Below are 22,775 nucleotides of genomic sequence, written 5' to 3' on the forward strand. Positions count from 1 at the left end.
ACTGAAGGCATCAAAACTATGAATTAACACATGTGGAATTATATACTTAACAAAAAAGTGTGAAACCACTGAAAATATGTCTTATATTCTAGGTTCTTCAAAGTAGCCACCTTTTGCTTTGATGACTGCTTTGCACACTCTTGGCATTCTCTTGATGAGCTTTAAGAGGTAGTCACCGGAAATGGTCCTCCAACAATCTTGAAGGAGTTCCCAGAGATGCTTAGCACTTGTTGGCCCTTTTGCCTTCACTCTGCGGTCCAGCTCACCCCAAACCATCTCGATTGGGTTCAGGTCTGGTGACTGTGGAGGCCAGGTCATCTGGCGTAGCACCCCATCACTCTCTTTCTTGGTCAAATAGCCCTTACACAGCCTGGAGGTGTGTTTGGGGTAATTGTCCTGTTGAAAAATAAATGATGGTCCAACTAAACGCAAACCGGATGGAATAGCATGCCTCTGCAAGATGCTGTGGTAGCCATGCTGGTTCAGTATGCCTTCAAATTTTGAACAAATCCCCAACAGTGTCACCAGCAAAGCACCCCCACACCATCACACCTCCTCCTCCATGCTTCACGGTGGGAACCAGGCATGTTGAGTCCATCCGTTCACCTTTTCTGCGTCACACAAAGACACGGTGGTTGGAACCGAAGATCTCAAATTTGGACTCATCAGACCAAAGCACAGATTTCCACTGGTCTAATGTCCATTCCTTGTGTTCTTTAGCCCAAACAAGTCTCTTCTGCTTGTTGCCTGTCCTTAGCAGTGGTTTCCTAGCAGCTCTTTTACCATGAAGGCCTGCTGCACAAAGTCTCCTCTTAACAGTTGTTGTAGAGATGTGTCTGCTGCTAGAACTCTGTGTGGCATTGACCTGGTCTCTAATCTGAGCTGCTGTTAACCTGCGATTTCTGAGGCTGGTGACTCGGATAAACTTATCCTCAGAAGCAGAGGTGACTCTTGGTCTTCCTTTCCTGGGGCGGTCCTCATGTGAGCCAGTTTCTTTGTAGCGCTTGATGGTTTTTGCAACTGCACTTGGGGACACTTTGAAAGTGTCCCAATTTTTCAGACTGACTGACCTTCATTTCTTAAAGTAATGATGGCCACTCATTTTTCTTTACTTAGCTGCTTTTTTCTTGCCATAATACAAATTCTAACAGTCTATTCAGTAGGACTATCAGCTGTGTATCCACCTGACTTCTGCACAACACAACTGATGGTCCCAACCCCAATTATAAGGCAAGAAATCCCACTTATTAAACCTGACAGGGCACACCTGTGAAGTGAAAACCATTTCCGGTGACTACCTCTTGAAGCTCATCAAGAGAATGCCAAGAGTGTGCAAAGCAGTCATCAAAGCAAAAGGTGGCTACTCTGAAGAACCTAGAATATAAGACATATTTTCAGTTGTTTCACACTTTTTTGTTAAGTATATAATTCCACATGTGTTAATTCATAGTTTTGATGCCTTCAGTGTGAATGTACAATTTTCATAGTCATGAAAATACAGAAAAATCTTTAAATGAGGTGTGTCCAAACTTTTGGTCTGCACTGTGCATATATAATATAAATACTATATATATATATATATTTATTTACATAGCAATCGTTGCCTGGCGCGCCCTCTGCTGGTCAACAGTACTGGAAAGTCCCGGGCCTGGGAAATCCCCATAGGGAGGAGGCGGGGGACTTCGCGTCTAACCCCGATGTGCAGTGCAAGAGTTATTGGAGTGCAAATTCTTCGGGTGTGCGGTGACAGGGCGCAGTATCAGCGCAGGGAGCGGAGAGCAGGCAGCGCTGGTGCTGGTGTCCTCCATAGACCTGAGCATTCGCTGCTACCTCGCCTGGAAGTAATGTGAGCACTGTCGGCCTCCTGACAGCTGTGTACCCGCCAGTGTCCCGCTCGTTTACACTTGTCCAGGTAAGACGTCGCCTATGTACAATACTGCGCATAAAATGCATGATAAATGCTTGATGTTTGTCGTGTGGTGCCTCGGGCCTGTGCGCATGCGCGGCTTGTGCTGCATCTGTGCGGTCTGAGGTGATGGTTATTAGAGGGCAGCATAGTGTGTGGCCATGAGGGGAGCCATGTTACCGCCCAGCTGTGCTCCACACGTCTGTACCCTTATTCAGCACTAGCCACAGATCATGGGTCTGCTCTGAAATGCCAGGATTTTACTAAAGAGCTAGCTGGCTGGACAGCTCCTTCTGGCTCCTCCCCACATGCCTTGATTGACAGGCTTCCCCTATGTGTAAATTGGGTGAGACCTGTCAGTGAAACCAGGCAGGGAGAAGCCACAGTCTCAGGGAGGCCATAGCTCTATGTACTGGACTTCATGCTGCCGTGGTTCAGGTAATCCTAAACTGCTGACATTTTTCCTTAAATGGGTTGTCCTCTTTCAGAAATCTGGGTCCCAGGGCACAGGTATAGAAAAAAAATAATTTAAACTGTGCCTTACTGCCCCAGGTCCAGCTTTGAGCCTCTGCTGATGCTCCCAAGGTTGGCTGACATCACGTCGACAGTGCAGCAGCCAATCAGTGAGCTCAGCAGCTCTGTCCGTGTAGACGGGCTGCCCCCCTCAGAGCAGCTGAGCTCACTGATTGGCTACTCTGCAGTTGACGTGACCTCATCACCGCAGCTAATGCTGGACACCCGAGACGGTGTAGACTCAGTGCTGTTGATTGTAAGTAAAGCGCAGTTTGCTGCACTCAGGGACCAAGATTTTCTGAAAGGGGAAAACCTTGTAAGGCTGGAACGATACGGCAACTTTTGCTGCGACATAGGTTGCATGGGCAAGAGGGAACAGCGTGGTGCAAGTAATCTTAGTTCACTGCCCCCTAGTATTATACTCTGCAACCGCCATCTTCATCTGTTATCGGCGCCGCTTCGGTCAGTCTCCAGCAGTGTGTGATCCGTCAGATCGCTCCAGTTTTTGCTGTGCGAGATGGAAGTCACAATTCAAGTCTATGAGAGTCAGATCGAGGACTGAACAAGACTCGCATAGACTCACACTGAGAGCTTGTGACCGTTACCACTGACTTCCGGTCAGTCAGAAGATAGAGGATCGGGACTGGAGCAGCGCTGATAACAGATGAAGACACTGTCTGGTGAGTATGATAATATGGTCAGGGAACTTAGATTAGTAGCACCACTTCAGCGCTGAAATAAAAAAGTGCTTTAGGCTACGTTCCCACGGTGAGCTTTTTTCACGTTTTTGATGCTGTGTGTTTTTCCTGCGGCATAAACACAGTGTCTTACAGTTTCAGCAGAGTGGATGGGATATATAGAAATCTCACGTCCACTGTGCTTCTTATTTACGCTGCATAATCTGATCTTTGGTGCGTTTTCAAATCCACAACATGTCAGTTTCTCTTGCGGGTACGTTGAGTTTTATGTGCAGATTTTCCCCATAGACTTAGGCTGGGTGCCCACGTAGCGTTTTTCAAGCGTTTATGCTGCGGAATTTCCGCAGCGGAAACGCTTGTTAAACGCTAGGTAATCCGCTCCCCATGGTCCCCAAGGGGATTTCGCATGTTCTATGCACACGCTGCGGATTTTTCCGCAGCGTTTATGCTGCGTACAAAAATCCGCAGCATGTCATTTAATTTTGCGGAAGCGCAGCGGAACTCCCGCCATTGACTTGCATTGAAACGCATAGAAACCGCGACTGTACATTCGTACAAGCGGCTTCTATGCGTCTCTATGTGCGGATGGTACCCAGTTCTGGAGGAGAGGAGACTCTCATCCAGACCTGGGTACCATTGTACCTGTAAAAAAAAAATAAAATAACAAATAAAGTTTATACTCACCTTTCCGAAGGCTTTTCTCTGAATGCCGGCATCGCTTGAGGACCTGCGGTGACGTCACAGTCATGTGACTGCAGGCCCTTCACCGCTCTGTCTCGCGATATGCCGGCAGCCGGGAACCAGACAGGAACGAGCGCTGCAGCCACGCCGGGGCCTCGGGGGTGAGTATAGCTTTATTTGTTTTAATTTTTACGGTTCACACTGTATAAATCCATGCTGTTTGCATGGATTTATACAGTGTGACCTAGTTGTCAAGCACTTTCCAAGTGATGCTATCGCCTGGAAAGCGCTTGTCAATCTGCATGTGTTTTTTCTGCCAGGAAGATGCAGAAATGCTGCAGAAATTTTCTGCTTCATTTCTGCATCGTGGGCACATAGCCTTACATTAGATTTGGAAAAGCCGCAGGTAAAAAATGCATGTGTTTTTATTGCTTTTACACTGCAGAAACGCATCAAAAACACTTGTAATCCGCACCAAAGTATATCAATAAACTTCTGTGAAATCAAAATACCAGAAAATTTCAAAAACAAGTCAGCTTTATTTTAAAGAATGTTGCAATAAATGAAGAATACGATGGTTCAGAGTGCGCTGCAGCACGGACTCTAAACTACCGTATTCCTCATTTATTGCATCATATCTCATTGGTGGTCCTGTTGCAGCCTTTACATGCTTCTATAGTAGTTGTGACTGTCACAACGCCATCAGGTAAGCATACCTATAATATTTTATACTACTTGGTAATCAGATAAGACCCTATTTGCACTTTTGGGCTCTCCAGTTTTACCATTTGATTTATTTTAAAGAATGACAAACCAGAGCCAAAAAAAACGCACACAAAAACACAATGAAAAATCGCAAGGAACCTAATTTAAGTAATAGGTGCAGAAATTCTGCAACATCAAAAGCTCATCGTGGTAACGTAGCCTAAAAGTAGTATTGCATGGTGACCTTTCATATTAAAGGGCACTTACGCCATACATGAACATACGGGGTCCAGAAGAGATATATTTCTGTAATGTCACCAGCTCTTCATTCTACATCATAGGAGACCTGTGCTCTAGTAGGGCTTGTGAGCAAACGTTATCATAATGAAACATGTCCTATAAATTCTTTTTATTTAGACTTTTAGAATATTTAATGACCCAGAATAGTTGCACCATTTTCTTAACTGTTATAGTAGCTGTCACCGTGAGAGCTGTCTTGGGTCTGGTTCTGACTGTACGCAGTCCTTTGAGCAGCGGGGGTGAGACAGGATGCTGCTCCTCCGTGTGTCATTCTTTCTGTGCAGCATTCAGGTGACTGAGGAGGCAGAAGACATAAAGAACTGATAGTACTGAGCCGACGCCAATGTGAAACTCCATTTATGGTGGTTTTATGTGGGGTAGAAAGAGTTGTTGCTCCCATGTCCGGTATATAACATTCATGCTGTGCATATGGTTCATATTTAGACCATACACACATGTTCTATTAGGCAGAGGTATGTTTTACTACTTCCTTTTAATAGTGTAGAGTTTTTACGCAAGCTTGTAATTATCTGATTCAGTCCATGCAGTCAGTGTAAAGAAACACATTGTGCCATGTTATTGCTATAACATGGACACCCTGTTTACTAGTTGTATCATTTAATGTTCTTACACGGGCTGTATTACTTAAGTTCAAGTATATAATATGTGAACAATTGTTAAAAGATGCCAATTTTGGCACTTGTGGGGTCTGTTACTGTATTCGTTTAGGTAGCTCCAAGGGTATTAAATAATATAATATACATACCTTTCAAATGCTCCTCCATCACCCCTTCCCCATCATTATGACATCATGTGACCACAGTTGCCAGATCGGAAATGTTTCTGCTTTGGGAGAATTTTAGGGGCTCTCCGATTGTCAGAAAACCCCTTCAAGTAGCTATCATTATTTATAAAGTGCCATTATATTCTGTGGCGCAGTACAATATGATATCAAGAGGATAGGTACTAAATTCACAAATATAATATATAGACATAGATAAGCAAATAGATGTAGTGATGGCCTGAAGCTTTCTAGTGGTTTTTGAAGCAAAAATTCTGACAAATTGCTCAAAGAGCAACATTTGAGACTTCCCATTGGCTTGTTTTGTAAAGTGTAGAGCAGGGATGTCAAACTCAAATACACAGAGGACCAAAATTAAAAACTTGGACAAAGGCGAAGGTCAAACTTGTTATTTATTAAAAAAATGTCTATAATTGAGGACTTTTTTCCTTATCATTCTTTAAAGAGTATTGGGTCTCACATAGTCCTCCATTCAATATAATGGGCCCCACATAGTCCTCCATACAGTATAATGGGCCCCACATAGTCCTCCATAAAGAATAATGGGCCCCACATATTCTCCATACAGAATATTGGGCCGCACATAGTCCTCCATACAGTATAATGGCTCCACATAGTCCTCCATACAGAATAATGGGTCCCACATAGTCCTCCTTACAGAATAATGAGCCCCACATAGTCCTCCATACAGTATAATGGCTCCACATAGTTCTCCATACATAATAATGGGTCCCACATAGTCCTCCTTACAGAATAATGAGCCCCACATAGTCCTCCATACAGAATAATTGACCCCATATAGTCCTCCATACAGAATAATAGGCCCCACATAGTCCTCCATACAGAATGATGGGCCCCACATAGTCCTCCTTACGGAATAATGGGCCCCACATAGTCCTCCATACAGAATAATGGGCCCAAACATAGTCCTCCATACAGAATAACGGGCCCCACATAGTCCTCCTTACAGAATAGCGGGCCCCACATAGTCCTCCTTACAGAATAGCGGGCCCCACATAGTCCCCCATACAGAATAATGGCCCCACGTGGTCCTCCATACAGAATAATTGACCCCATATAGTCCTCCATACAGAATAATAGGCCCCACATAGTCCTCCATACAGAATGATGGGCCCCACATAGTCCTCCTTATGGAATAATGGGCCCCACAAAGTCCTCCATACAGAATAATGGGCCCAAACATAGTCCTCCATACAGAATAACGGGCCCCACATAGTCCTCCTTACAGAATAGCGGGCCCCACATAGTCCTCCTTACAGAATAGCGGGCCCCACATATTCCCCCATACAGAATAATGGCCCCACATGGTCCTCCATACAGAATAATGGCCCCACATAGGCCTCCTTATAGAATAACGGGCCCCACATAGTCCTCCTTACAGAATAATGGGTCTACATAGTCCTCCTTACAGAATAATGGGCCTACATAGTCCTCCTTACAGAATAAGGGGCCCCCATAGTCCTCCTTACAGAATAATGCGCCCCACATAGTCCTCCTTACAGAATAATGGGCATACATAGTCCTCCATACAGAATAATGCGCCCCACATAGTCCTCCTTACAGAATGATGGGCCCACATAGTTCTCCTTACAGAATAATGAGCCTACATAGTCCTCCTTACAGAATAATGAGCCTCCATACAGTATAATGGGCCCCCATAGTCCTCCTAACAGAATAATGAGCCTCCATACAGAATAATGCGCCCCACATAGTCCTCCATACAGAATAATGGGCATACATAGTCCTCCTTACAGAATGATGGGCCTACATAGTCCTCCTTACAGAATAATGAGCCTACATAGTCCTCCTTACAGAATAATGGGCCTACATAGTCCTCCTTACAGAATAATGATGGGCCTACATAGTCCTCCTTACAGAATAATGGGCCTACATAGTCCTCTTTACAGAATAATGGGCCCCCATAGTCCTCCTTACAGAATAATGCGCCCTACATAGTCCTCCTTACAGAATAATGCGCCCTACATAGTCCTCCTTACAGAATAATGGGCCTACATAGTCCTCCTTACAGAAAAATGGGCCCCACATAGTCCTCCTTGCAGAATAATGGGCCCACGTAGTCCTCCTTACAGAATAATGAGCCTACATAGTCCTCCATCCAGAATAATGGGCCCCCATAGTCCTCCTTACAGAATATTGCGCCCTACATAGTCCTCCATACAGAATAATGGGCCCCCATAGTCCTCCATACAGAATAATGGGCCCCACATAGTCCTCCATACTGAATAATGGGCCCCCATAGTCCTCCTTACAGAATAATGCGCCCTACATAGTCCTCCTTACAGAATAATGGGCCCCCATAGTCCTCCTTACAGAATAATGCGCCCTACATAGTCCTCCTTACAGAATAATGGGCCTACATAGTCCTCCATACAGAATAATGGGCCTACATAGTCCTCCATACAGAATAATGGGCCCCCATAGTCCTCCATACAGAATAATGGGCCCCACATAGTCCTCCATACAGAATAATGGGCTCCACATAGTCCTCCATACAGAATAATGGGCTCCACATAGTCCTCCATACTGAATAATGGGCCCCCATAGTCCTCCATACAGAATAATGGGCCCCCATAGTCCTCCATACAGAATAATGGGCCCCACATAGTCCTCCATACTGAATAATGGGCCCCCATAGTCCTCCTTACAGAATAATGCGCCCTACATAGTCCTCCTTACAGAATAATGGGCCCCCATAGTCCTCCTTACAGAATAATGCGCCCTACATAGTCCTCCTTACAGAATAATGGGCCCACGTAGTCCTCCTTACAGAATAATGAGCCTCCATACAGTATAATGGGCCCCACATTAAAAAAAAAAAATTCCTCTACCCCGATCCCCCGCTGCTCCGGTCTCTGTAGCGTGTCTTCTGCAGCTCTTCACTGCTCTACACAGTGGGCGCGAAATCCGAGATGCTGATACAGTTGAAGGTGCAATGCCGGGGGAGGGGGGCAGTGCCAATTTCGCGGGCCAAATCCAATCACCCTGCGGGCCAAATTTGGCCCACAGGCCAGAGTTTGACATGTGTGATGTAGAGCGTCTTCAAAGCAAAAGATGCAGGAGAACGGTCTGCTCACTTCTTTTCGTCGCTTGGCATATTTGGAAACTTGGAGTTGGTAAATGACGCTCAGAAGCCTGAACATTTGAACAGCAGGTCTTTTTTACATAGACATGAATATGTTCATTCTTCTGAGCGTATTGTTAGTGCTTTTTCAGGTGGGGTAGACCTGCTCCAAACTGTCTTGAAAAAAACATGGTGTGAACATACGCTTAGAAGTTATAAGAACCCACATCAACAATAGAAAACCAGCCTATAATATAAAAAGCACTAACAGAACTAATAAAAATGACATTGTTTCCCTGTTTTTTTTACTTGCGGTTTATAGCATTCACAGTTGACTTCTCAGGAACACATTACACCTCCACCTGCCGATATACTTGTATGAAAAACAAACAGCAGGATTCCGGTAGATGCAAAGGAAAAAATGTTGTCATTCATAGTGTGACGATTCAGCTGTTTCTAGAGGTTTTATGTAGCTCAGGGTATCCCACCGGGTGTATACATGATGTGCAGTATTGTCAGTTATTTATTTATTTATTTATTTTCCAATTAAAGATTTATTTATTTTTCAATATAAGAAGTAAATAAACAATGGATAAGCAAGAACGTACAATAGGTAATGAAAGGAGATTCAGTTCAAAACATATGATTATTAGAATGTGATCCCTTCATGAGTTATCATTAGAACTACAATTCTACATCACTGCAAAGTCCCTGGCAGGGGGGAGGAGCGGAGCAGCTGGGTCAGGAGTTGAAGAGGGTGATGACTCATGCATGGAAAAGAGACTTCCTGTTTCTACATAGAACTTAGAAGGATTCAGCTAGACAGTTTTTAATAACATTATATCATAGACCTAATGGAAAAGGAAAGAATTGAAGAATTATCTGGGGGGCAAAATGAGCAATTTTAAGTACACAGGGCAGAATGAGCAATTTTAAGTACACAGGGCAGAATGAGCAATTTTAAGTACACAGGGCTATATAATATGATGATTGCAATATATTAAAGAGGATAAAAACTTTGATGGAAGGAGTGCTTCTTTAACATCAGAACATTCTTAAACTTATTATAATATCTATATAAACGTAGGACAAAAGAAACAGTACAGAAACCATGGAGACATATCCATTATTATTCTTGTATTGATAATAAAAATAACATATTTTTCCATGCAGTAAAAAAATGATTAAGTGAAGAGTTATTACATTTATTTATCTAGTGTGGATCCACCTGGTGTTCAGTGTATAGAAATGTGAACCTCCACCTAGTGAGCTGGGTGCAGTGACCTGAGTGCTGGCGGACACCAAAGCTCAGTTATAGTCTCTGGTCGCTGCAGAGCAGCCAGTAGAAATAGCTTCTTGTTCTGCTTGTGAGTTAAGATGCAAACACTCTATAACTGAAAGATCTCCTGCTGAAGAGGAAGAAAAAATAGACTATATTGTCAGCTGTCAGGGAGGGAAGGAGACATTCTTTCTAGAGCCCATCCCCAACAGCATAGATGAGCAGCATCACTAAGGAACTTATGTGAATAAACAGATTTTTTTTCCCCTTTGCCTATACTGAAGTATTAGGCTGTGTCCACTATGCATTTTTTAAGCGTTTCCGCAGTGGCAATTCCGCCTCGGAAGCACTTTAAAAACGCTTGGTAGAAGGTGTGCAATGTTCCCCAATGATAATCCGCATGTGCTGTGCACATGTTGCGGAAATTTCCGCTGCGCATTATCATTGCGGAAAAATCCGCAGCACGTTCATTTATTTTGCGGAATCGCGGTGTTTTAGCCACCATTGACTTGCATTGGACCGCATGACATCCGCATGACTACACGTGCACATGCGAATATCATGCGGTTCAATGTGGGATGGTACCCGGGTCTGGAGAAGAAGAGATTCTCCTCCAGACCCGGGTACCATAGTACCTGTAGTTAAAAAAGAATTAAAATTAAAAAAAACTGTTATACTCACCTTTCCGGCGCCCCCCGGTCTCCTCTGAGCGGCGCTGCTGTCTCCTTGGCTTCCGGCGGTGGTCTGCAAGGACCTTCCGTGACGTCATTTAGTCATGTGACAGTCACGTGACCGCTGACGTCAGCGGTCAGGTGATGGTCGTGTGACCATCACATGACTAAATGACGTCATGGAAAGGTCCTTTTTAGAGCACCGGGAGCCACTGAAGATACCAGACGCATCGCTAAGGAGACCGGGGGCCATCTGAAGGTGAGTATAATGTTTTTTTTGTTTTTTTTACTATTGATTCAGCATTTGCGGCATTGTAACTTTGTCACAATATATAAATCCATGCCGGTTGCATGGATTTATATAGTGTGACCAAGTTGTCAAGCACTTTCCAAGTGATGCTAAAATCGCTTGGAAAGCGCTTGACAACCCGCATGCGAAATCGCATGTTCAAAACGCTTCACTTATGCTTCTACCTGGCAGAAAAAATGCATGTATAATCCGCATGCATTTTTTCTGCCAGGGAGATGCAGAAACGCTCAGGAAAAATCCGGAGCATTTCTGCGTCGTGGGCACATAGCCTTATTGTTCTCTTGATATTTGTTAATAGAGCTGTTTACTGTGGTCTTTGTGGCTTGCAGGTATTGTGCAACACAGTGCCACTGTCTTTTTTTTTTTTTTTTAAATCTTGGGTCTTCAGTCTCATATTTACCTGACAGCTGATTCATGCTGCTCTTGGTTCAGGCACCATCAATCAGCTTTCCGGTTTCCTTACTGGGATTATCCAACAGTTGCAGATGTTCTAAAACAATGAAATGCTACTCATCCCTTTTTTCCACCAGGAAAACGGAGCTCTTTCATTCTTCCCACCAGACACCCAGTGCTGACATTCTGGTAGTCCTCCCAGTCGTTGTTTACAACAAGCCAGCACATGACCGCTGCAGCCAGTCACATCAGTGTCATGGCCTTACCACTGGAATCATGGCTTCCATCGCTGTGTGCTCTTCCTAATTGTACAGCACATGACTGCTGTGGCCACTGATTAACTGCAGGATACAATTGCCAATCTATAGTAAACAAAGACTGGGAGAACCACTGGAGTGTCATCACTGGATTGTCAGGGAAAGAAGAGATGACCCTTGTTTTGTTTTGTTTTGTTTGAAAATAACAGAGCTCTACAAAAAAAGGTTTTGTTTTTTTATTTTATTGAGGGACAAGTACTCATATTGCCATACCACAACTTCCATATGTAAAAATGTTCTTATAGGTTTCCTTTAATGTGTACCTTAATTCCTACCACTTAATGGAAGATTTTATGCTCAGACAACCCTTGTTACAGAGCTGTTTGTGCTGCTATCAGAAGGTGATTGCCCTGTAATTGTTTTGACCACAATTAGAAATATTAACCACATGCACGCATAGGAAAAAAAAATAAGATCATTAATTTTATATGAACTTACAAATGCAAACACTTTACATAGTGAAACATTTTTTGATATAAGTATTTAAAAAAATTAATAAATAGGGAGGATAATAATAATCACAAGAGTTCCCCTGACTTGGTGCTCCATTTTTTGCATTCTATAGAGTTGAGAAAAAAGATTTGCAGGAACCTGGTCCAGACAGGTCCAGAGTGGACATGGGTAGTCTGTGGACACTGGATAAGAGCTCTGTGAGCCTCCTCCTACTTAATGCCATCCTTACTGCCTCTTCTGATTACTAGGCCCAAAGTGATGTTATTGTTGGAACGTGACACACACATGACTTCGAGCCAGGAATACTAATTAAGAGAGATGCCAGCAGACAGGAGGGGGCTTGCTTTTCACTCCAGTGCTCTAATGATTAAGACAGGGATATGCCGGCATTAGTAAATGTTCCCCATACTGTTTAAATTAAAGAGATTGAATTTAAAGAAAACCTGTCATGTCCCAAAACGCTATTAATCTGCAGATATAGGATTACTCAGCAGGTTAATTGCATTCCAAAGCCATGCAGCCGCTATACTCACAGCATGGCTACAAGGAGGAAACAAACTTTATTTCTCCGGCTTTCAGTCATAGAGGTTTGTCGGCGCGGCTTCAGTCACCACTCAGTGAGTAACAGCTGTAAGTGCGCTCTGGCACATTAACTTACAGCTGGCTCTACAGCGTATGTGTGCAGAGCCGGCAGTCAGTCAATGTTCCAGAGCGCGATCACAGCTACCGCTGTACTGAGTAGTGGCTGAAGCCGCTCTGGCACAACTCTATAACTGAAAGCCGAGGAATAAACTTTATTTCCTCCCAGTAGCCAGGCTTTCAGTTTGGCGGCCGCACAGCTTTGGACATGATAGACTCCCTTTCATAAACTAAAATCAGTAGTTTTGTCTCTGCAATATATTTTCCATTTTCAAGGTGCTCAGTTAAGGCCTCCATACACATAAGACTGGCCAAATATCTTATATACAAGGATCTGGCAGTTGATTTTTGTGGAAAGAAGGATTAGGCTGTTGAATTTCATTGCCCATTGTGATAAGCCATCTGCAGGGATAACTGGCAATGTCTTGCTCCCCTCTCCCTGTTGGAAACACATGTATGCTGGTATATGAGGGAGTTGGGAGAAATCAGTGTCAGACCACTGCTGTCTAAGGTATTTGAGCACCTTTAGCTGTATTTAAAGAACCAATCAAAGATCATATTATTTTTTAAATTGTTCTGAAAACTGAAAGCTGCCTTGCGATTGATTGAGTGAGTCAAGCCATATAGCAGCATAAACCTGAATCAGAAATATCAGCATGTAATAGACTGTGTATCTTTGTGGGATGTTACCATTGTAGAAAAGTAAAAGTACAAATGTGGGAAATAGTGAAACTAGAACCTTGTACTTTTAAGGTTTTGCTCTGAATCACAAAAAAGTTTATATGCCCCCTATAGATCTGTGCAGACAAGGCACTGGTTGTAGACTTCTAAAAAAAAAAAGTGAAGCGTAAATTAGAAGCACAACATTTAAAGAGCATTTGCATATATGTTATATCTCATTCCACAGGCTGTATTCACATGTGTAAGTCCTACAGAATAGCACTCTCACAACCCCAACGACTCAATGAGGTCCTTAGGGGTTGCAGTTTTTTACAGTAAGAATAATGTAGCTGCAGAGCACAATATTCTTTCATAAAAAAACACCAAAAAGCTGATTGAAAGCTGTTTCTCGTAGTGTAAACAGAGCCCTGTCTCAGTTTGTCACAGATAAGTAGAAGTAGTAAGCAGCGCACCACTACTATGACATGGGCATACATTGCTTAGAGGGGACTCCTTATAGGTGAAGATAAGACAATTTTTTTAGGGCTCGCTCACATGAACCTATAACACGGCTGAGTGCTATGTGATTTATTATTGGATGGCAATGTTATACTATGGGGCAGTGCAGATCTGCGAATTGGCATGAGAAAACAATGGACTAGCTGACACCTCTCCTGACCTGAGCGTGACAGCTTCATGTATTTGTATGCAGCTGTCACGCTTGGGTCAGGAAAGGTGCCGGCCAGTCTGTGCACTGCGATGCTATCGTTGTCCGTGGTATACGTCTGTCTGACTGCGCCCTTAGTCAACCACTTGGAACTTCCAAAGGTCACTAGACAAATAAACCCAGATGTTTAGGTGTATTGGCTACCTGGCTCTTGGGATTTTCCAGATGTGGACTTTCCTGCACCTGGAGGTACCTACATGTCCATGAATGGAAGCTGCCTCATTTTCTATAAACAGCCAGTAGGCCATTTTTTTTTCATTTTGCAGTTCTCTTCGTAACAGGGGTTTTCTGAATTCTCCACCCCCTACCCCTTACTAATAATTTGAGGGAGTAAATGGCTAATTCCCAGGGGATGGACTGTAACACTAGTGCCTACGGCATGTAAAAACATGCTCGGCGACAGTGGAAAATCCCGCTATATAGTTCCAGCTTCATATACAGAGCTGTGTGGCATTATTCATTCGCTATCTGTGCATGTGAATGTGCATCTTCCCAGGGCCGCTTGTATGTCAGTGCTGAAGTTACGGTCATCACTACAGGCAGTGAGGGTATACATGTGACATCATGTATAATTATAGTCATGGCAGACTATTAATGAACTGTGTGTAAAGCATGTAGTACTTTCCCTCTAGATTCTGTCTTATCTGAATGACCTCAGACCCGTATGACTAAGTCTCTTTTTTTTCTTTGTGAAATGTTGGAAACTTATTGTAACTCTTTTGTAACTACAGGGGATTTTTTTCAGCTGTGCCTCATGTAAAAAAGAAACATTTACAGATTCCAGTGGATGATCGGTACAGAATTACAACTATTTTCTTTTCTTATTCAACAGAAAGATGGCAACACAGCAGGTCCTTCCCCAAGACTTGTACATGAGCAATATGCTGAAAGCTGTGAAAATCCGAGAGAGGACCCCACAGGACATAGTGAAGCCCAGCAATGGCATCATCCACCACTTCCGGACCATGCACCGATTCACTATAGAACTCTTCATGATTTGTCAGTTTTGCACAAGATTTCGAGAGATTCTGCAAAAGACTCTTTTCAATAGATCAATGCAAGTTGCATTGGAAAGTCACAAGAAGCTAAATGCATGTAAAGAAGTGAAGAAACTTGCCCCCTTACGGACAAATGGTAAGAAGCGCTTTCTAATAGATGTAACCACTGCCTCTGTGTAGCTGTGGCATCTCGGTGGTCTTAGTGTGTGACTACTATTAGATTTACAGAAAGACGTGTTGTGCGGATTGTATTGTACTGTGATTTTCATGAATGGTATAGGGGCATTTGTCTGTGGGGGGACTAGTATCCTAGAGGGTCTTTGGCAAAGCTGACAATGTATTTGAGCCTTTTTTCTTAAATATCTTATTTAATGTTAAATATGGTATACTATGTGTATAAAATATTTCTGGACATTTTTTCCCCATTGCCATTAAATAATGAAGGCTCAATACAAAACCAGATGACAGACTGGGGGGCTTCTTTGTACTTTTCTCATGGTCTCCTGCTATCTTATGTTACAAGTGTGATTTCTGATGGTCTCCGTACAAACGACATTAACAAGGATAACACACAGCATCTTCCTGACTCAGGGCTTGTTCACATCATGTTTGGCTACCCTTTTAAGATGTCTGTTTTTTTAATAGATCCCTTTCAAGTGTCCGTCAGGATATATTTTTATCAACAGTTTTGAACAACGGAATCCTGACAGATCATTTTTTTTATAATGTAAATTTATGATTCTACAAGATAAGGGATCCTGTTTGACAACCATTGTTTCTTTCCATGACAAAAAAAAAATCTTTTTAATAGGATGAAAAGTATGATGTGAATTTAGTCGTATAATCTGAATGCAAAGTTATCTTCATATGTTGTCGCTAAAATATTCTCCTGTGCATAGAAATACACATCCAGGGGTGTTTTGCAGTTTTATGTCCAATACCTGTATATTGAGAAGTTCTGCAACTCTCTACTTTATTTCATTTCACAGTTTTCAAAACACGGTAGATCATTGCTGTCACTGAATAGAAACATTCTTGTTGACATCCAGATCTTGAAATCACAGTATTTCATTATACATGCGGAACATTTTTCAACATTTTTTATTTGAAGCAGTTTAGTATTACTTCATTGTCAGGTGACTGGTGAGACGGTGGTTAGTCAGTCTGTGTCCCTTGTGACAATGATCTGTGTCATTTGCCTGCAGTTGTGGGTCTAATAAGGGTATGTGCACACGATGCAGAAATGAAGCAGAAAATTTCTGCATCATTTCTGCATCTCCCTGGCAGAAAAAACGCATGCAGATTGTGCATGCGTTTTTCCTGCAGAATACATGCGGATCCACATGCAGATTCACATGCGTTTCCGCATGCAGATTGACAAGCGCTTTCCAGGCGATGTTAGCATCACCTGGAAAGTGCTTGACAACTAGGTCACACTATATAAATCCATGCAAACAGCATGGATTTATACAGTGTGAACCGAGAAAGTGTATATACTTACCTCCGATGGCCCGTGCTGTCCTGCTCACTCCGTTCTCCCGGCTGCCGGCAACTTTGAATTGAAAGACCTGCCGACGTCAGCGTCACGTGACCCGTCACATGACTCTGACGTCACCGCAGGTCCTACAACTCACTGCAAGTGCCGGGAACCAAGCGGGAGCGCTGCGCGGGCCGACAGAAGGTAAGAATACATTTATTTTTTATTTTATTCTTCTTTTTACAGCTTTTTTAATGATACCTGGGTGTGGATGAGACTCTCCTCTCCTCCACACCCGGGTACCATCCGCACATTAGAACGCACCAATTACGCAAGTACAGATGCAGTCTTGCGGAATTGGCGCGTTCTAATGCAAGTCAATGGCGGCGAAATCGCCGCGTTTCCGCAAAATTAATTGACATGCTGCGGATTTTTGACCGCAGCGTTAACGCTGCGGAAAAATCCGCATCATGGGCACAGCACATGCGGATTTCCATTGGGGAACATTGCTGCCCTTCTACCATGCGTTTTTCATGCGTTTCCGCGGCGTTTACGCAACTGCAAAAACGCCGCGGAAACGCATGAAATACGCATCGTGTGAACACAGCCTAATACAACTACTGCTTAGCTACAATGCCTAAGGGAGTCTGAGATTGTCTGTCTTGCATACACCTCCTGTGTCATCCAAAGTGCAGGATATTGACCTCTCCTCTTCATGCTTTCCTGTTCATAGGACCAAGTATAGAACAGTTTGTGCATTTACGCTATTTTACGCAATGTTTGCTATTGGCAATGTAGAGCTAATCAGTGACATTGGCATTGCCAAGTTAGAAAATGTGGGACTGGGGAATATTTCTAAAAGTCTCTGCAATTCAAAGTAAATTTCCCACTTTTTAAAAGTTCAAGGCAAGTGAGTGCATTTTTGTCTATAGGCTTTAAAAAAAATGCATGTAAAAAACGCTATCGCATTTTTAAGTGCAGAATCACAACGTTCAAAAATTAAAAAAAAAATGACACCAGAAACACACAAAAAAGATGTAACACATTTAAAATATGCAGCAAAATGCAATAATCAGAACAGATTGCTATTACGTATTTTGGGGCAGACACATGAGGAAAACCGCAGTTAGGTGGGAACATGGTTTACCAGTGCCTGAATACCTGACAGCTTTAAGGCTACATTCCCACGAAAAGTTTTTGGTGAGTTTTTTACACTGCATATTTTTAAAAAAAAATGCAAGTTACCTATTTTATTTAATGGGTGCAGAAAATCTGCAACGTCAAAAACTCATCGTGGGAACGCAGCAAAGAGCTGCCATGTCTGAATACCCTGCAGTAAAGTCTGAGTGATTCACCCCCATATACTTCAGGATATAAGAATGACGGATATGAGGAAGATGGTCATATCAGAATTGAAACTTGAGAAGAAGACAGAAGAAAAACTCCGGCATGAATTGGCTGCACTGATTTCACTTGCTTGATGAATATGCAATCCTGCCAGGCTTGTCCCCACCCTTTTGGAAAGTCCTGTCTGCTACAATGTCGAAAGAACAAAAAAGTACAATAGACTTCAGCCAATTGCTTCTCGCAGAGCCTCTCGCTGGGAAATTCCAAGTGACACGGAATTTTATGCTGCTGGTTCTGTGTGTGCAGAACAACTCGTAGCTTTGTTCTTCTTTTGACAATAGGAGGGAAATTTCCCAGTTAGTGAGCAGTGGGATTTTGCTGAATTTACCATCTATAGTGGTACAAAGATATATTTTTCCTGTCCCATCTATAGTGGGGAAGACTTGTGCATATGGAGAAATCATGGTGCACTGTTATTTTATAGACTGTATGATTAATAATCACATGTTCATTAACCAGAGCACTAATAACCATTAACCAATAACCACTAATCACCATTAACCACTTATTTATAGATAATTCCTATCCGTTACAAATGGAAAAGCTGAATCTGTAATGTTACACTTTTTATTATTGTATAGACTGCCATTTTACTGACTTGAAATAACTCAGTAAAGGTAATGCACACACGAAGAAAAAAAAAGTGCAGTAATTGCCCATTCTAGTCAGATTCCACCCGGCGCTTTTCACAGCCCCGTAGTAAAATGAACACAACCACCTGTATTTTATTGCATAAGTGTTCTTAGATCTCCCCCATATGGCAAACCCAGCTCTGCCGCATCTATAAATGTATAATTATCAGGGAGAAACCCCTGCTCTGAGCATTATAACAGATCTTCAGTACTGCGGTATACATCTTTATTTTTTAGTGGAGTCACTGCACTGTGCTTACCTCTTTTTACCAGTATAGAGTATGACAGAATTTTTTTAGTTGTCTTTTTTAGGTTTAATAGTTTATATTTTACAATTATAACTTCATATTGTATATCTTACTTATTTATCTTTACCTCTGTGTAGGTGATGGCAACTGTTTAATGCATGCTGCATCCATGTATATGTGGGGTGTACAGGACACGGATTTAGTGCTCCGGAAAACATTGCACAATGTCCTGAAGACAACAGATACACGAAACTTTAAATTCCGCTGGCAGCTGGACTGCGTGAAATCCACAGTGTTTCAACAGACAGAACTGCGATTTGACACACGGGTAAGATGTTCCAGCAGTCTTTATTGAAACAAGATAGTTTCTAGAAGTCAGGCAGTGCTGATTATGGCCGTGTAAATGGCGGTTTTTAGCTTAAAGGATATGTGCCCACAATCAGGAGCCGTAGCAGGTTTGACGCTGCAAATTACATAGAATACTGATTAGGATAATGGACGAAATTCACACTAGTGGTCACCACTGATTCAAATAGCTAGTATAGATCGGAAAGGGTATAAAGAAAGAAAAAGATGTGTGAATAAAATTTAGCTTTTATTAATATAATTAAAAAACTCTTGTTTTATAAAAATTATTTATAAATGAATATTCATACATCAAATGATGTATATAGGGCTACTGCTGTATAATTTTAAGCAGTTCTAGCCCACAAGTTACTTATTTTAAATGTGACGCTGCATAAGCAGCGGCGAGATGTTACAGCATAGTGGATGGATTTTCTAGAAATCCCATGTCCACTATGCGTTCATCTGTGCCTAATTAGAAAAAATACTGGACTATGGCAGTAATAATATGTCAATACAATGTAGGGACGAGTAATGTCAATCACACATTAAATAAATTGACATATATCTGCCCAGACCATGAATGGCTGACCACTTGGAAAAAATGTTATGGCCTAGGTCCGGTTTTTAATAATTTTATGTAATTGTGTGTGTGCACTCCTCCTTGCAGTGCCATTCAATAACCATGGACTATACTAATAAAGGTTTTTTATGGAACATCTTTAGTCCCGTCCTTATATGACCTTTTTCGGCTTTTCTTTGTAGGTTTTTTGTTCATCTGTGTCTGCGGATCACCAGCAGACACAGACATGCGGTGCGTCGTTCAAGACCACATTCAATACATTCTTCGCAAGAGAAATCTGATCAGTACAACATATTGAATGCGGTGAATCTGCATGGTTCAATGAACACATGTGGATTCACCTGCTTTCAATAAAACGCAGCGCTTTGGACGCAGCATAAAGTATGCTGCTTCCAAAGCACTGCTTGTCCGGATCGTGTGCACATACCCTAAGAATAAGTCTAGTTAAAGGGGCATTCCCACCTTAAACATTCATGGAATATTCACAGAATATGCTGTAAATATATGATAGATGCAAGTCCAGCAGTGGCACGGATCAGAGCCCTGTTCCTGAGTGGGACTCTCATCCACTATACATTTTTACCATGTCCCGTGGATATACCATAAGTGTACGCGATGGCAATACCCCTTTAAAACTACTTTCTGATCTGTTATTGTAAATTAGTCTGTTATCTCGGACCGCTATCAATTTACAGAATGAAACATCTATATAGAGAGATCAAACCCCTTTTGAACTGATCATAGATTTTAGTTTGACAGATTTCTCCGTTAATTGCCATTGATTTCAGCGTTCTATAGAGGTCTAAGATCACAGACTTTTACACATGCATCTATGGCATATATGAATATCATTTTAACTTGGTTTAATTTTTAATGTTTGTCATGTTGCTAACCAGATTGCACAAATATGACTTTTTTTTTCTAAAAATGAAATCAATAATTAATTTTATATTTTTTTAACTATAGAACTGGGATGAAGAATGGGAGCATCTTGTCAATATGGCATCCACGGATACCTCGGTAGGCCACAGCGGCCTACAGTACAATTGCCTAGAAGAGATTCACATATTTGTGTTGGCCAACATCCTTCGGAGGTCAATTATTGTTATTGCAGGTAAGAAAACAAAAATTACAGACTTAATGTATGAATCAGGGTGTACAAATAGGCTAAAGAGAGTAAATGGCATAAAAAGTAAAAGAACTATTACTTTGCTGATAAATGCGTTGGGGTTCTAGCACAGTCGATCATGTCATAGACTGCGGAAGCAGTGGTCTCGTAGGTAGACAGCATGTGACTGCTGCAAGGAAGTAGCAATGGGGGCACTATAGTAACAGCGCTGAAGCAGAAGGGGATTCATCAGCTAAGTACTAGTTTTTTAGTTACTTTATGCTATTTACTCCTTTTAGCTAATATTTGAGAATTCTGGAAAAACCCTTTAGTAGACATATTTAAATAGTTCTTAAAGGAGTTGTCCAGCATTAGTGGGAGAAAATGCTTTATTCCCAAAAACAGTGCCACCTCTGTCCACAGGCTTATATTGCATTCATCCCCATTAAGTGATCGATACTGAAGTGCAGTCCCAGATACAACCCATCAGCAGACGTGGCTCCGTCCTTTACAGGTATATTATATTTTCTGAAAGCATATTAGTAACTATTGTAAATTCTTCCTCAACAGATAACGTGTTCAGAAGTATGGAGTCTGGCTCCAGTTTTTCACCTCTTAATGTTGCTGGAATTTACCTACCTCTTCATTGGCCTGCACAGGAATGTTATAGATACCCTATTATCCTTGGCTATGACAGCCAGCACTTTGCACCTCTTGTCACAATGAAAGACACAGGACCAGGTACGTACAGCTCTGCTGAACAACAAGAAAGATTTTAGTTTCTTACATTTTATTTTACTTTGTAGTATTATTTCATGAATAGTATTTAACTTCCCATACTGATGCTAATAAATCTTGCTATCCACACAGAAATCCGAGCTGTCCCATTGGTGTTCAATGAAAGAGGCAGATTTGAAGATATGAAAGTGCACTTTTTAACGGACCATGAAGAGAAATCCAGGGAGAAGCTGATGAAGGAGTATTTGCATGTGCTGGAGGTGCCGGTGCAGTCCTGGGAGTCTGGCACCACTCACCTAGTAAACACTGCCAGGTTGGTTCTTCTCTATAATGCATGCACATTGCTTTACACAGTCAGTGACATACAGCATTTCTAGCAACCGTCGTGTTCTATGAAATATGCCACCAATACTTTGTTTTACAAATATGTGTTAAATGAAACGGCATTTAAAAGGAACTTGTCAAGTCTTCAAACACTTTTAACCTGCAGATATATGTGTTAATCTACAGGTTAATAGCATTCCATTGCTGTCTGGCCATCTTAATGAATCTGTGGCTACTGGGAGAAAATGAAATTTACTCCTCCCAGGAGCAGCCGGCTTTCAGTCATAGAGGCGTGCCCAGAGTGGCTACAGTCACAGCTCAAAGTATTGTGAACAGCTGCTGTAAGCACGTCCTGGCGCTTTGATTGACAGCTATCTTTGCACAGTTGCGTTGCAGAACGGGCTGTTAATCAAAGTGCAGGGGCGTGCTTAGAGCTGCCACTCACTATGTACTGAGTGGTGACTGAAGCAGCTTCAGGTACACTTCTGTGACTGAAAGCCGGCAGCTCCTAAGAGGCATAAAGTTAATTTCCTCCTGGTAGCCGTGCTTTCAGTAAGGCGACCTTCCTGCATTGTAATGCTATTAACCTGCAGATTAATAATACAGCTGCAGGTTATTAGCGCTTGCAGACATGACAGGTTCCCTTTAATCTTGGTCTTGTCATGTGCTGACAACTGCCCTTGGCCCATGAAATTATAGGGAAAACCTTCTTCAATAGTTTTAATTTGTCTGAAAATATTTAATAGGTCAATTTGTTA

The 22,775-nt window shown here is 42.2% G+C and overlaps 1 protein-coding gene across 2 annotated transcripts in view; it reads left to right on the top strand.

Moving 5' to 3' along the window:
• The first annotated feature begins 1,615 nt into the window (after positions 1 to 1,615).
• The window catches only part of TNFAIP3 (TNF alpha induced protein 3), a 28,935-nt gene continuing 7,775 nt past the window's right edge, over positions 1,616 to 22,775 (top strand). For both annotated transcript variants that reach the window (XM_073671325.1, XM_073671324.1), the window contains exons 1-6: positions 1,616 to 1,912; positions 14,990 to 15,291; positions 19,057 to 19,247; positions 20,814 to 20,961; positions 21,526 to 21,696; positions 21,826 to 22,006. In XM_073671325.1, the coding sequence (XP_073527426.1) occupies positions 14,994 to 15,291; positions 19,057 to 19,247; positions 20,814 to 20,961; positions 21,526 to 21,696; positions 21,826 to 22,006 (989 nt within the window). In that variant the 5' untranslated portion in view covers positions 1,616 to 1,912; positions 14,990 to 14,993. The remainder of the gene's footprint in view (positions 1,913 to 14,989; positions 15,292 to 19,056; positions 19,248 to 20,813; positions 20,962 to 21,525; positions 21,697 to 21,825; positions 22,007 to 22,775) is intronic.

Source organism: Phyllobates terribilis, unplaced genomic scaffold, assembly GCF_046119375.1.
Source record: "Phyllobates terribilis strain yellow unplaced genomic scaffold, ASM4611937v1 Scaffold_3__8_contigs__length_932513732, whole genome shotgun sequence".
In the NCBI taxonomy this organism is placed as follows: Eukaryota; Metazoa; Chordata; class Amphibia; order Anura; family Dendrobatidae; genus Phyllobates; species Phyllobates terribilis.